The sequence below is a fragment of the Haemaphysalis longicornis genome, unplaced genomic scaffold (genome assembly GCF_048455015.1).
Source record: "Haemaphysalis longicornis isolate Haplotype H1 unplaced genomic scaffold, Haemaphysalis longicornis Haplotype H1 scaffold_8, whole genome shotgun sequence".
Classification (NCBI taxonomy): domain Eukaryota; kingdom Metazoa; phylum Arthropoda; class Arachnida; order Ixodida; family Ixodidae; genus Haemaphysalis; species Haemaphysalis longicornis.
Window position 1 is genome coordinate 185,982,146 of NW_027526445.1, and position 14,220 is coordinate 185,996,365.

At 50.4% G+C, this 14,220-nt stretch overlaps 1 protein-coding gene across 1 annotated transcript in view; it reads left to right on the forward strand.

Annotated features, from left to right (window-relative positions):
- LOC144148748 (uncharacterized) overlaps positions 1-13,773 on the forward strand; it is a 31,859-nt gene extending 18,086 nt beyond the window's left edge. The window contains exons 2-3 of the mRNA XM_077680264.1: positions 10,634-10,896; positions 11,919-13,773. Of these exons, the coding sequence (XP_077536390.1) occupies positions 10,634-10,896; positions 11,919-12,269 (614 nt within the window). The 3' untranslated portion in view covers positions 12,270-13,773. The remainder of the gene's footprint in view (positions 1-10,633; positions 10,897-11,918) is intronic.
- Positions 13,774-14,220: the final 447 nt, after the last annotated feature.

Here is a 14,220-nt window from a genome sequence, read left to right on the forward strand (position 1 = left end):
ATGGCTAAGGTTCCGAGCATTTTTTTATGTGCGCGAGCAATAATGCTTAGTGTTGCGACTGGGCTTCCCACCGCAGTCACCAATGATGTGACTCGCATCCAGCTTGTTACCAAGGTTGGGAATCAGCCAGCCCGACACTGTCACCACTGCTGCGAATGGCCTTCTGAGCACAGTCACCGGTGTAGCGACGTTGCCTTGCACCGTCCGCTATCGACGCGGCGCAGAGCAGAGCGATGACGCTCTCGAGCCGACGAAAAGTTGAAGCAACATTTATATACAGTATTTACAAGGTCAATAAAAGCGTTACATGGCTCGCACAGGGGCGACAGCACCTCTCCATACGGTGCCTCCGAAAAGTGTCGCCGAAGAATGCCGACGATAAGTGCGTCCGGGCGGGTTTTTATGCCCCCGGAAGTCCGTTGTGGCCCCTAGAAGTCTGATTTGCTCCAGTCCCGACTCTCGCTGGGCGAAGTTTGAAATCCGATGAATAGAAGCGAAGCGGTTGCGTCAGCCGAGCCGCCTCGATGGGGAAAGGGAGGGCGACGCCTACGCCGTCTCCGTGAAGCCGCCTCCAGGAGTGTGGCTGCATGTCGGTTGCCGGTCGTTCATTCGATGCATGATTGGGCCGAGCCACCGCAGCGCAGAAGGATGAGGCGACCCTGCAGCTATGCAAGGCTGGGCCTGTCGGCTGCGTGCGGTTCGGTCTGGTTTGGACGAGGCGTGAATCGGCCCCGCTGTCGGCGCGTTGCCCCGTGCAACGAATTTGGGCCGGGCCCTCTGGCACAACCCTAGGCAAAGGCAACTTTATCGGTGATGATCAGTGGAAAGCGGCTGTAACTCTTAATCCGTCAAAACATTCCCAAGAAGAAACATAAGACGATTGGCCCCTAAGACGACTCCATCATTACATTGAGTTTCGCTTACTTCTCGTTGTAAGTTTTCTCACGGTAAAGTTGTAAACGTTACAGAAATCCCGTCTGCTGAAAACACAGGCATTTATCGGAGAAATATGGTTACAGAATACAGCTCTAGCTCTGGTTTTATCGAAACTTTAACAAAAAAATATTCGAAAATTGGCCGCAAAGCCGAGTTTATCATTACGCCGATTTTTCTTTGCTTGTCCTAATTAGTTAGTTCACAATAGATGAGTTCGTTCCTTTGTTCGAAATTCTCTGTCACCTCTGTGCTGTGTGCTAATCAGCTTCAGCGCTCACCCACTTTCACCGAATGGAATGACTTATGATTTTCTATTATTTCATTTGGCCAGGTGACCAGAACTGACTCGGAATGTCAACGAAGTTGCCCTCCTACCCCAGAAATCGCTCTAGCTGCTTAATTTGGGGGGCCATGCAGATAAAATACAAGTTTGTTTTATTCAAAAGATTTCGTGTTTTGTGGGGCCCCCAGCACTTGACCGGCAGAAAACGATGCCGTATTCACTGAAAAATTAATCAATTTATGTTAAAACTTTGATTCTCCCGCCAAACCGCGTGTTTTAGTGACGTCTGCCATGAAGTCACAAGGGCGCGTATTCAAACGAACTTCCAGTGCGTCGCTCGGCTCTGCAGCCTTGCTTACTGTCAGTCCTCCCACATGGCGCTACAAAACTGATTCGCGGACCGTTGTCCACCGTTGCTTTGTTTTTGACCGTATTTGCACATGGCTTGTGTTTGTTACGGAAGAAAGTAATCGTTTTGTGAAACATGAAGTATGCTTGACAAACAGGTTCACGTAAGACAACGTCGCTTACGCCAATGGGCCATTGTCGTGTAAGACAACTCCAAAGCGGTGGACTGGCGTGCAGCTAAAACAAGCATAGTGCACCCCGTGCCAACAGCAGTGCGCATGGGTACGTCTATGTTTACGGGTATTTTGGTAACTTTCATTGTTTACCCCGCCATTATTACTGCTGTAAAACGAATATGCATTACATTTAAGCGCAAATAGCTCGTTCCGCAAGCTTATAAACCCTGCCTAATTTGCGTTTGCTTTTGCCGGCCTCAGCCAATCGCACAGCTGGGCATATGGCATCATAGGTTCTGTTGCGGGAAATGAGCTAGTGGGTTGCATGGACATTCCTTTTTTTTTCTTAATTATATAGCTTTTGTGGGCGAAGTGTGCGTTAAAACTGGTGGCCAGTATAATTCTAACAAGGCAGTCTTTCGAATGAACCAAACGTTTTTTTCTGCATGACCCCTTTAAACCGTAAATTTCCCCGTTCCTTTTAGTAAACGACCTTAGCAGACCATAACTGTTATCTGCCGATAATTATACTTCTATCGTTTTAGTTGACATTTGAGCAGCAACCGCCAGGATGGAACCAGCAACAGTAGCCGACCTTATACGTCACGAAGTCTACTACACTCCTTTAATTAAAATAACTGAAGAAAAACAAGAAAAGAAATTTCAGGCAATGTTTTCCAATGCACTGAGTTCCACGTCACAGCGAGTGAAAAGGCGCAAAAACAGCAGTACGCAAGGTGCATCTGTTCCTCCGACGCAGTCTGTCGCCCCGCCAACGCCGGCACCTCAGCCGGTGCCTCTGCGTGGCGTTGAAAGCGGCGCCGCGCGCTGCGTGAGTCCTCGAAATTCATTCGACGCGCCCGCCTCGCTTCGTTGTCGGTCATTGTCACAACCTGCGGGACACCTCGCCCGCGCCCGCGACAAATTTACACCCCCGAGGGTCCGGTGGCGTGAAACATGAAGAGGAAGGCGGATGCTCCGGCACGATGTGCTGAGAGTGGAAAAAAAAAAAATATGTACTAAGGGACTTGGTATTGTCGATGAAGAGCGTGTCTCTATTAAGGGACCCGTGGTCGCTGAAATGAGTAGAGGGGAGCGTAACAGGGGTGATGTTGCTAAAAAGCCCGCCACCCCAGCTCAGCCCCCTGCTGGGAGCAGCGCCCCCTCGCGACGGCTCCCGGGTAAGACTCTTTGAATTGGGAGTGAACAAGGACGTGCTGTCAAACTCTGCGGACATTTTGTTTCTTTCCTTTTTCGATTGCGGCCGCTGCTACTGCCGGTGTCGGTCGGTACTTGCGTCATCCGGGACGCGGCGTCAGCGGTGATCATCGCGTGAATAGGCCACGTGTTGAGGGGTGTTATATTTCCTCGCGCGTGCGCCTACGTACGCTGCGCAAACTTTCTGATGCTACGGTTGGTGGCATAGTCGCTGCCGAGTGCTCTTCGCGCGCGCGTGTGTGTTGATACGACGTTATGCCACTTTGGCGGCGACGTGATATGGCGGCTTATCGGTCGCGTGCCCCTTAATTTCGCTCAAAGGGTGGCACGTGTCCATTGGTGAGCCTTTTTTCGGGTGTGGGGAAATGAGAGGATGTCCAAGTGGCGTTTGCTGTTTGTCTTTGAATGACTTTGTAAACATCGTTTAATCGCATCTGAGCACTATTTTATAACACGGCTGAACTAGTTGTAGCTCAGCACTATAGGCAGCCGCTGTCCTGGGGACTGCGGACCTTTTACCTGTTAACCTTTCTGTGTAACGGTGCTTACGCGAAGCACACGGGGGAGCATCATGCCAATTCTACTTAGGGTGGTACTCACCGAAGTGCCAACTTGGTTGTTAAAGAGAAGCTTTAGTGCCCTCACTAATGACGTTGTACGCCAATACGCCCTGCAGGAAAGCCAACTTTCTCTGGCGACGAGGATGAATGATCCTGGGTGAAGTGAAAAAAAAAAAAAACGCTTCCCCTGATCGGAATCGAACCTGGGTCTCTCGCATTTTGAAACCGGTGTCTACCGATTGCTCCACGTCGACTTTTTTTTACGTTTTTCTACCACGGCCGAAGAAGCAGCTATTGCCCTCGCAATGACCCAAGCCATGAGTCCCAGCATAACGATACTGTCTGATTCACAAGCTGCCTGCCGTCGTTTTGCACTCGGACGAGTCTCAGCTCTTACCCTGGCCATCCTTTCTCAATGCCCCACCCTCCCTCATGCCCGCATAGTGTGGACACCCAGCCACACTTCCCTCCCTGGGAACGAGGTGGCACACGCCACCGCCCGAGCTCTCCTTCACCGGGCATTCCCAGAAGAGGGCAACAATGCAGCCAGTATTACAAACTCCTTTGCGCCCCTCTCCCAAACATACACCGACATCCTCTACCACTACAGAGCAACCCGACGCACCTATCCCCCTCCCCACCCTTCCCTTTCTACCGCTGACGCATGCATTTGGCGCCGACTTCAAACCAACACTTATTACAATCACCTCCATCTCCACCACATATCCCCTACTAACTACCCACTCAACTGCCCCCAATGCGATGAGCCTAACACCACAGCTCATCTCGTCTGGACGTGCCCCACCAACCCTCCACCTCCCAGATCCCCTACCCTTGAGCAGTGGGAGTGCGCGTTGCAGAGCTGCCAGCTCGAAGACCAGGAGGCCCTGATCTCTCGGGCGAAGATGGCAGCCGCGGCACGCGGCCTACCGGAATAGGATGGCCGCCCACAGCTCCTAACTCTTTTTCTCCCCTATCCCGTCCCTGCTTTTCAATAAACGTTTTCTCTCTCTCTCTCTCTCTTACGTTTTTCAAAAACACACGTCAAGTCAAGGATAGATCAAAAACCGTCTGCCATGCTTTGGCTGACAAAAAACTTACAATAAACATCAAAAGTACACAGCTCTTCCAAAACTGGCAGCCATTCGTGGTCAGGGTCTTGTAACTTGTGAATCTCGTACAGCATGGTTATACTTTGTGCAAAGTACTTGCTCACAGTGAGCGCTTCAGGATCTGCATGGCGTACCGCCATCCTCTACCTCCAAATGGCATGCAGGCCTAGAGCCATGATAAGATCGTACGGCACACAACTATCACATTCCGAGTAGGAGATGAGACACCTCTCTTCGCACAATCCAGTGGTCCCTAGGAAAAATAATGTCCTCCGATGTAGCATGGGGCACTCCAAACTTCTGGAGATCACGAAAAAAGTTCGTCCGCTCAGGGTTGGTTTTGGAGCAGTTCACAATGAAGTGATCAATGTCACCAGTCACACTGCACGAGGGGCCAAAGGGGATTCTTGCAGTCCACAGGACTAAGTGAGGTGTGGTGACATTGTGTGTCTGTTATTTTAGGACTAAGCGAGGTGTGATGACTTTGAGAGTTTTGATACGGTATTGGGGACGATTAGGCGGAGCAATTGCCGGCAGCTAGGTCGCGGGTTCGATTCCCGGTCGCGGCGGCCGCTTTTCTGACGGAGGCGAAAAACAAAAACGCCCTTGCGTACGAGATTTCGGCGCACGTTAAAGATCCCCAGGTGGTCAAAATTAATCCGTAGCCCTCCACTACGGCGCGCCTCATCGCCTGCGTTGCGTCGGCGCGTTAAACCCTACAATCAATCAATCAATTGCCGGCAGCTATGCAAGGCTAAGTCCGCCTTATTAAACAATACTTACTACTACTACTATCACACTGTACAGATAGAAATCTTATGCCATCTGGTGAAACGGGCACGTCTTTCTTTAAAGTCCTTTCGATATGGCCGAAGCGAACGCCAAGCAGCCGGCACCGATTCGCGCCGTACACCCCAAACCATAGCCTCCTTTAGACTTCCCAAACCCAAACGTTACGCCTGCGGAGTGCGCACCTGAGAGTTGCTGTGGGTCACTAGAAAAGTGGGGCGTATACCTTCAGAGTAGGACATACCCGCAGTGCGGGATTGGCCAACCAAAGAATCCATCACGAGGAGGCTTCGCGTTCAGCCATCGTCGTCGTCACACAGAGGAGTGCAATATTTTGCAGTTGCTGCACCGTGATGTGCAGCAACTGCCGGGCCTGGCCCCGGAATCCTTTTGTGGCTTGGGCTGGCCCGCACATGTACCCGGTGCCTTGAGAAAATAAATACTACATTATAAAGAGCTGGTGTCACGGGCTGTGGAAGTGCTGGGGCTCAAACAAAAGCAGTTAGCGACAAAACATGTGATTGTGCCGAGTGGCCGTGTAAACGTTTTTCTTTTCGGATGTGGTATTTAATACACTGCAGCATAGTGCAGGCAGTGATATCTACACATATGGGTGGGTTATCTATCAGAAAAAAGGACAACTATATACGAATATAAAGAAACACTGGAATCATGTTGTCTTAAACAGGGCAGCCATGAAGCGGAAATACCAGTCTTGGCGGGAGTCATTTTGGCCATTCGTCAGACAAGGAGACATAATCTCTCCAATGTTATTCACAGCATGTTTACGAGAAGTATTCAGAACATTCGATTGGGAACAGGTGGGAGTAAGGGTTAATGGAGAATACCTCAGCAACCTCAGATTTGCTGAAGACGTTGCCTTGCTAAGTAACTCGGGGGACGAATTGCAAAGCATGTTTACCTCACTGGACAAACAGAGTAGAACCGTGGGCCTGAAAATTAATATGGGGGAAAACTAAACTAATAATTAATAACCTCGGGACAGCACAGCGGTTTGAGATACGTGGCGAGGCAGTGGAAGTGGTAAGCGAATATATCTACTTAGGCCAAGTTGTGACCCTGGATTCCAACCGTGAGGCAGAGATAATTCGAAGGATAAGAATGGGGCGGTGTGCATTCGGCAGGCATTCTCATATAATGAATGGCAGCCTACCATTGTCCCTGAAGAAGAAAGTCTATGACAGATGCATCTTACCGGTACTCTCCTACGGGACAGAAACTTGGAGGCCTACCAAGAGGGTTCAATTTAATTGAGGACGACTCAGCGAGCAATGGAACGGAAGATGTTTGGTGTAACATTAAGGGACGAGAAGAGAGCGGAGTGGGCCAAAGAGCAAACACGTGTTAAGGACATATTAGTAGAAATTAAGAAAAAATGAACGTGGGCAGGGCATGTAATGTGAAGGCAAGATAAGCGCTGGTCATTAAGGGTAACAGAGTGGATTCCTACAGAAGGCAAGCGTAGCAGGGGGCGGCAGAAAGTGAGATGGGCAGATGAAATCAAGAAATTTGCGGGGATAAATTGTGGGGTTTTGAAGCGCCCGTCGGCTCAGTGGATAGTTCTTCAAAAATGCCTCAGCATCTCATCTCTCTGACTGTCCCTCGCCAACTTGAAGGGCGGCTCAGTGTCCGCTACAGCTACGCCTTTAAAAGACGCAATATTTAGCAATACTTGTGGTTTAACGAGCCATTGGATGCCAGCATACTCAGTTGGTGGGAATGCTCATGAGACGAAATAAGGACCGGAACTCTGCAAAGGGATGAAGCTTGCGCCAGAAACTAACCCGAATTCCCTTTTGAACGAAACAACTTCCTCTATACTCGGTTTATCTTGACAAAAACAGGTCAAGTCGTCAGCATACGCAAGTGTTTTTACTCAGCACCTATCAACTAAAAATGGCGTAGCTGCTGCGCTGAAGTACGTTGAGATGTAAAGGCTCTAAGCAGAGCGGGAAAATCCAAGCCCATTGCGGGAAGCTTAGCTTTGTTGCAAACGAAATCCTGGATACAGGCTTCGAAATCTGTCCATTGATGATTAGCCTGCTCGAATAGCCCCAATGGAGAAAGAGACGTACTCTCTGAAAAACTGCTGAACCAACGGCAGCACGCTCCAACAATAAGAAAAAGTGAAAGAGAGAGAGAAGAAACATTTAATAGAGCAAACGGTGGTGGTTGAGCCGACACTCGGTGGGGTGGGTTCGCCTCAGTCCAGGTACCCTTGGGCGTTGGCTGCAGCCGTGGCACAGGTGACCAGAAAGATCTGGTCAGCGTGACGGGAGATGGTCAGCAGGCCCTCCCACTGATTTATTATTCAGACAACAAGCAGGCTCCTCAAGCCGTGTTGGGCACAAAAGTGGCGTAGAGATGCTATGAAATTCTCCTTACAGCCCATCAGATCCTATAGTCTTCAAAAGTGGGAGCTGGTAGACCTTGATTGATTGATTTATTTATTTATTTATTTATTTATTTATTTATTTATTTATTGATTGATTGATTGATTGATTGATTGATTGATTGATTGATTGATTGATTGATTGATTGATTGATTGATTGATTGATTGATTGATTGATTGATTGATTGATTGATTGATTGATTGATTGATTGATTGATTGATTGATTGATTGATTGTGGGGTTTAACGCGCCGACGCCATGCAGGCGATGAGGCGCGCCATAATGGAGGGCTCGGGATTGATTTAGACCACCTGGGGATCTTTAACTTGCGCCGAAATCTCGTACACACGGGCGTTTTTGCTTTTCGCCTCCATCAGAAAAGCGGCCACCGCGGCCGGGAATCGAACCCGCGACCTCGTGTTCAGCAGCACAACGCCTTAGCCACTCAGCCAGAGCTGGTCGACCTCGGGCCCTGTCTCAGCTAAAGTAATAGGGCCGCTTACAGGGGGACAGTAATAGTCCGTCAAGGGACAAAAAATGCTCCAAAAAAGGTAGCTTTCAATGGAATCACAGCCACCGTTGGGTAATGCTAAATAATAGTTTTCAAATTGCGATATAACAACTACGCTTCTGGTCGCTTCTGGTCTCATTTGAATTTACATTGGGGATGATCTTAATGGTAGCGTGGCGGCGCTTAATGAGTAATAGACTAGCGTGTCGACATTCCCCCGTGCACAGACATTTTGTTACGGGACCGCACACAGCCGCGTCTGTAACGCTCCACATCGAATATTTCAAGCTGATACATTACAACAGCGATTCCGTCATCACACGTGTCAAGCGTTGCGCAAGCTTGTGCGGATTGTGCAGCTTTCAAGCAACGAAGGAAGGATGTAAAAGGAAGGCAGGAAAGTTAGCCTGGCTAGACCCCAGTTTGCTATCCTGCATGTGGGAAATAGAAAATAGGCAAAAAAGGGAAAGGAAAGAATGAAGAAAAGTAGGAGCAGACAGGTATGCCCAGCACTGAAGCACTAAATGTTCAAGTTCAGGGATTGCCACTGAAGGCTTTAAGACTGTAGTCTGGGGTAAGTTCGTCGCCCGTAGAAAGCGTAAGAGTTCCTTAGTCGCCTTCTGAGCGGACCACAGAGAAGGTCAGTGACCCAGAATCTTCTCCTCCGAAAATGGCAGCCGAGAGTCCAGGTTCCTCAGTGCTGACGACAGCTTTTTTCTTTCAGGCGAGTAGCGTGGGCACTCGAATAAAACATGGCATTTTCCTTGTAATGCATGTAGGAAGAATTAGTCAATCCACACTAACTCTATGCTTGAATCACTGCACACAGGAAGCATAGAAAGCCAAGTCTCGGGCGCTGACCGCACACGACCGCACACGACCGCACAAGTTCTCGTCCCATGAAAGATACAAGCTAAACTTTTAAAGAGACCCGGTTGAGGTCTAAATGTACCGGGAACACTTCCACCAAGGCGCACAACGACGATACGATGTTCCCAGAGCGTAACAGGTGGGACTTCGCATGCAGGGAGATCAGAAGTGAGTGTGGGAAATGTGATCCATGGGACCGGCCTTGAAAACGCATGCAAGGCAAGGCCCCCTTCAGGACAGGCTTGTATTCACACGCCCATATGACATGACGGAAGACGAAACTTTAGATATCTTATACTGGAATGCGATAAGATGAACCCGATCACATGGATCGCATACCCAACCATGAGCATTTAGCATTTGCTCAAGAGAATGGCGGGGGTGTACAAAGCGAACTAGTTGATGGCTCGAGGTGGATGCATTAAGGGCCAGGCTTGTACCAATACCTACCTGGGAACGGAATGTGGCACCACGATCAGCTATCAGCTTTACATCTCTTCCGCGTGGTAACATTAGGGGGCCCTTAATTTTTGTACCTTCTTGGTAGGGGATACACCTTCATGGCAAACGAATCGCCTCAAACATGATGGTTAGGCTATATTAAGGAAGTGTTGCTCTTCGTGCTATAAATATCGGGAATGGAGTAGTGTAGATGATTACTGTAAATGACTATTCACGCATTGCATTGAGGGAACTTCATCAAGCGATACTTCTATGTAAGAAAAAAATTCAGTGTCTTTCCACTCCGTGAAGGTGAGTGACTAGTGGTGGTGTTTGTGCGTTGCTGGTTGGCCACAAACTCCAGCTTAAACCGCGTCGTCGCGCCTCAGCTCAGCGGGATTGGGAGTAGGCTACACTGCGCACCACATAATGCGGGAAAGCCAACTTATGAAACCAAGCTTACACTATTTGCATTACAAGGAAAACATTGTTCTAAGGGTAGCACACGCCACCTTATATGAAAATAAGCGCCCAAGGCAAGCAGGTGGCCGAAGGGAGAGGGGGTGTCAAAATGAAAAAGTGCGTAGGATTCCCTGCGGGGAATCCAGCTTGCAAAGACCAAGCTTACACCGATATTCTTTTAGACTGCTTCCCTTTTAAACGCAAATGCATTGCTGAGAAGATCTTTCTCAGGGGTAAATATACGCCATCTTATAACAAATTATGAAGAGCCGAAGGCAAACAGTGGCTTAAAAGAGAGACTGTGTCGATGTAAAGAGGAGCGCAGCGCCTTTTCTTGGTCTACGTACGCAAAGAAACGGGAGAGTTAGCCAGTAACATCTTCGCCGTAGAAAAATTGCGCTTTGTTAGGTTTGTATTTCCGCGTTTGCATGTCAGTTCTCCATGCAATGTGATGTTGAAGTCATGCGCGTCACTCATAAATTCCCCGCGCGCTGGCGACTGCGCACCCCCCAGGCGACGTCGGGGCGTTCAAGAAGCTCAAGCTCGAGCCCGGCGTGTCGGAGCTGGGCCTGTCGTCATGCGGCGGCGGTGGCGCGGGCAGCGCCCTGGCCACCGCGTGCAGTCCCACGACGCCCGCGAGGCGGCGCCACCGGACCACCTTCACCCAGGAGCAGCTGCAGGAGCTCGAGGCGGCCTTCGCCAAGAGCCACTACCCCGACATCTACTGCCGCGAGGAGCTGGCACGCATCACCAAGCTCAATGAAGCGCGCATTCAGGTACACGCTTCAACAGTCCGACTGTAACATGTTTGAATGCAGCAGGGTTTGTAGTTGGCAAGTTGGTACGTCAGTTAACGGAACAGCGCTGCACTCGGGACTAAGGGAAGAAAAGAAGACACAGGTGCTGCCTAACAACTGTATATTTGATTACAAAAAACGGAATATATAGGCAAAATATTTTCGAGAAATGCAGAATCTTAAGCAGTTCGAGAAATGCAGTATCTTACGAAGATACAAGAGCCAACGCACGCGCCAAATCTGTGAAACGTTTGTGATACACGAAATAGGAACCTCGTGTGTAAGCACTTCGTCATTAGCACTCCTGGAAAAAAAAAATTGTACTTGTCGAGATATGGTTGTCCGTTGATAGCAACATTCCCTCTGTTTGTAAATAACTTAACTTTGTTCACTGATCATGCGCACGGCTACTCTTCGAAAATATTTTGCCTATATATTCCGTTCTTTGTAATCAAATAAACAGTTGTTAGTCAGCGCCTGTGTCGTCTTCCCTTCGTGCCATGTGTCGCGCTGTATCGTTGAATATTTGTATGCTCCGGAGGCATTTGAACGGAATTACGTAATAGCGCGTTACGGAAAGAGCATCAAAAGCAAGTGCGAGGAAAAGTTCACGATATACTATCTACAGAAACGCGAAAGGCCTTCTAGGAGTGGTGTGCTCACCAGGTTATATTGCAATAAATTTCGTTGCATTCATAACCCATGGGACGATAATCAACCGTTTGGCCAATTTTAATCGCGAAGAACGGCCTTGACCGCAAGTGTGAACGCAGCTCTCATCCAAACCTCTAGGTCACTCTGCGCAGGTGCGGTTCTCTCCTCGTCATTTTGGCAGGCGTGTCGTCACATCCGTCATTCATTTGGTCATAATTAAGAGTTCAACCAGTTTTATTTCATCCGCGGAGAACATCCGGGAGCGCGTGTTTGGTTTTGCCGCTAAGTCGTGCGGCGGGCCTGCAGCGTTGTGCCGCAAGTGTGAACGCCGCTGTTCTTCCGCGCAGGTGTGGTTCCAGAACCGGCGCGCCAAGTACCGCAAGCAGGAGAAGCAGCTGCAGAAGGCCCTGGCCGCGCCGGCGGCGCTGCCGCCCGCGGCCTGCAACGGCATGATGCGCGGCGTGTACGGCCCCCCGCGCACGAGCTCGTACGCGGCCTACGCCGCCGCGGCAGCGCACCCGCACCCGGCGGCGCGGTACCCGGCCTACGGCGCCGCCGCGCAGCCCTTCGGACACCAGCCGACCGCGGCGGCGGCCGCCACCTCGCCCGAGGAGGACTGGTACCAGCGCGGGTTCTCGGCCCTCAGGGCGCCGCCCGGCGCCGCCACTGTCTCCCAGCACCCCGTCTACCACAGCTAGGCCCCGCCGCCCTGCGCTTGCGCTTGAGAACAACGCCTCGCCCGCATCCGCGACTCGGACCAATTCGCGGGATCTTGTTGTTACTACGATGAAAGTTGGTCAGTCAATGGCCGCGCGCCTCGACCGAGGGCCGCCATGGAGGAGGGCACACACGTATGCGTTTGGGAAAGCTTGAGGAGAAACTGTTCTCTTTGTTTGGAGCTTTTTGGCAGGGCTAAGCGCAACTAATGGCGGCTTAGAAAGAAAAATCGGGTTGCACAGCACTAGGTAAAAGCTATCTCAGCGTAATCTCGTCTTCATTGATCCCATAAAAGTACCAGGGGCGTGAGGCCTGGACGGTTCGCAACTGCTGAACCGTGGAGAATAGATCGGAAATTTAACGGACGGTGGGGAGAGCTACCAGTTCAAGACAACAATGTAGCTGGTCGTTTTCTCACGGTATACAGAGTAGTTGTCGAGTGTACATGCTCGCAATGGCTTCTTTAGGGTTACCTAACACCGGTAACGATAGAGATGAACTTGTTGCCTTCGCGAATCCATTGCACCACCTACTATCACTGTGATCATGGTGAGCTTGTGAGAATAAAAGCATGCTCCAAGCTTGATGAGATTGTGAAGTCAGAAGCCCACCCTACGCTTGGGTACACCTGCCCTCAGAGACAAGGCAGAACCTCGGTCGAGCCGCGCGGGCAGTGCGGACCCAGGGTCCGAGCGCAAGCGCAGAGCCGCCGCCGTTCTCGTGGTGGACGACGACACACGTGACGACGACCGCCGTCCCAGGGACGACGCCTCGCGGGCGACGCCCGCACCGCCGAGACCACGACGAAGAAGAAGCCGTGCCGCCTCCGCCGCCTTCACCTGCCGGTCACCTGCAGCTGCCGTCACCCACAAGCTCGCTCTGCCTCTTCGCCGCTGCCACGCTGCTCGCACGCGGCACCCGCGACATGACGCAGCACCATTCACGTCTTATGGACATCTCATGGACATACCGAGGACATCTCAAGGACATGGAGCGTTTTTGTTCTGGTTTGTTAGGGGTTAGGGGCACTTCGCCTGAGTTAGTTTTGAAACGCGGAGGGAGTGACATGGCTGTGCGACGGTACACAGCTGGCAGTAGGTTTAACATGACGTAAACGAGCAGCGGGGATCCAGCCAGGCACTTTCTCAGTGAGGGACAATCGTATTATCGGCATAGCTGCACCGTGTGCATCCAGAGGTTGTGCAGTGCCTATGTCAGGTCTAATGAACATGGAACGCTTCCAAGTTGGCGCCGAGGGTCTGCAAACTGTTTGGGGGCGCCGTGGACAAATCGTAACCTTGTTGCAGCAGGCGCTCTCGAAGCCACTACTGCAGGCAAGAGGAAACCAATAAGGTTGACCAAGGAACAACAATATATTAAAAATAACATGGGAAATAGCGATTATTTTGGTTTAATCTAATATCAGCCGCTGCGCAAGATAACTTCCAGCCATTATGCACCATGTGTTTTACTTATACTATGTAAACTGTGGAAAAGCCATCGGGATCTCAATGTATTGCTTCCTCTATCTTAATTAAGAGGTATACAAACGCGCAACCATTGCGACATTTGTGGACCGTGCTTGCGTGGGCGTTGTTAATTTTTCGTTTTAGATGAGTGGCTGTGTTCTGTCTTTCCCGCCCCACCACATCTCGCTGTTTGTCGCTTCTCAAGCACGCTAAAAAGAAAATTTTGTTCCGCCCATTTCCAAATGCGCGCAATTAGCGTTGCTCAAAGCGCACAAAACGCGGAGCTTTTCGTTGTAGAACACCTTGCAGTGTTGAACACTTTCATTGCGGACACTTTTCTTTGTGGTCAAACGCTTTCCCAGCAAACGTCGGTGAAGACCTATGCGACACGTGTATCGAAAAAGGTCGTCTAGATCGCGACACCGCGTTTTAAATTAGCCGTTGCAATGCGGGATTGATGATC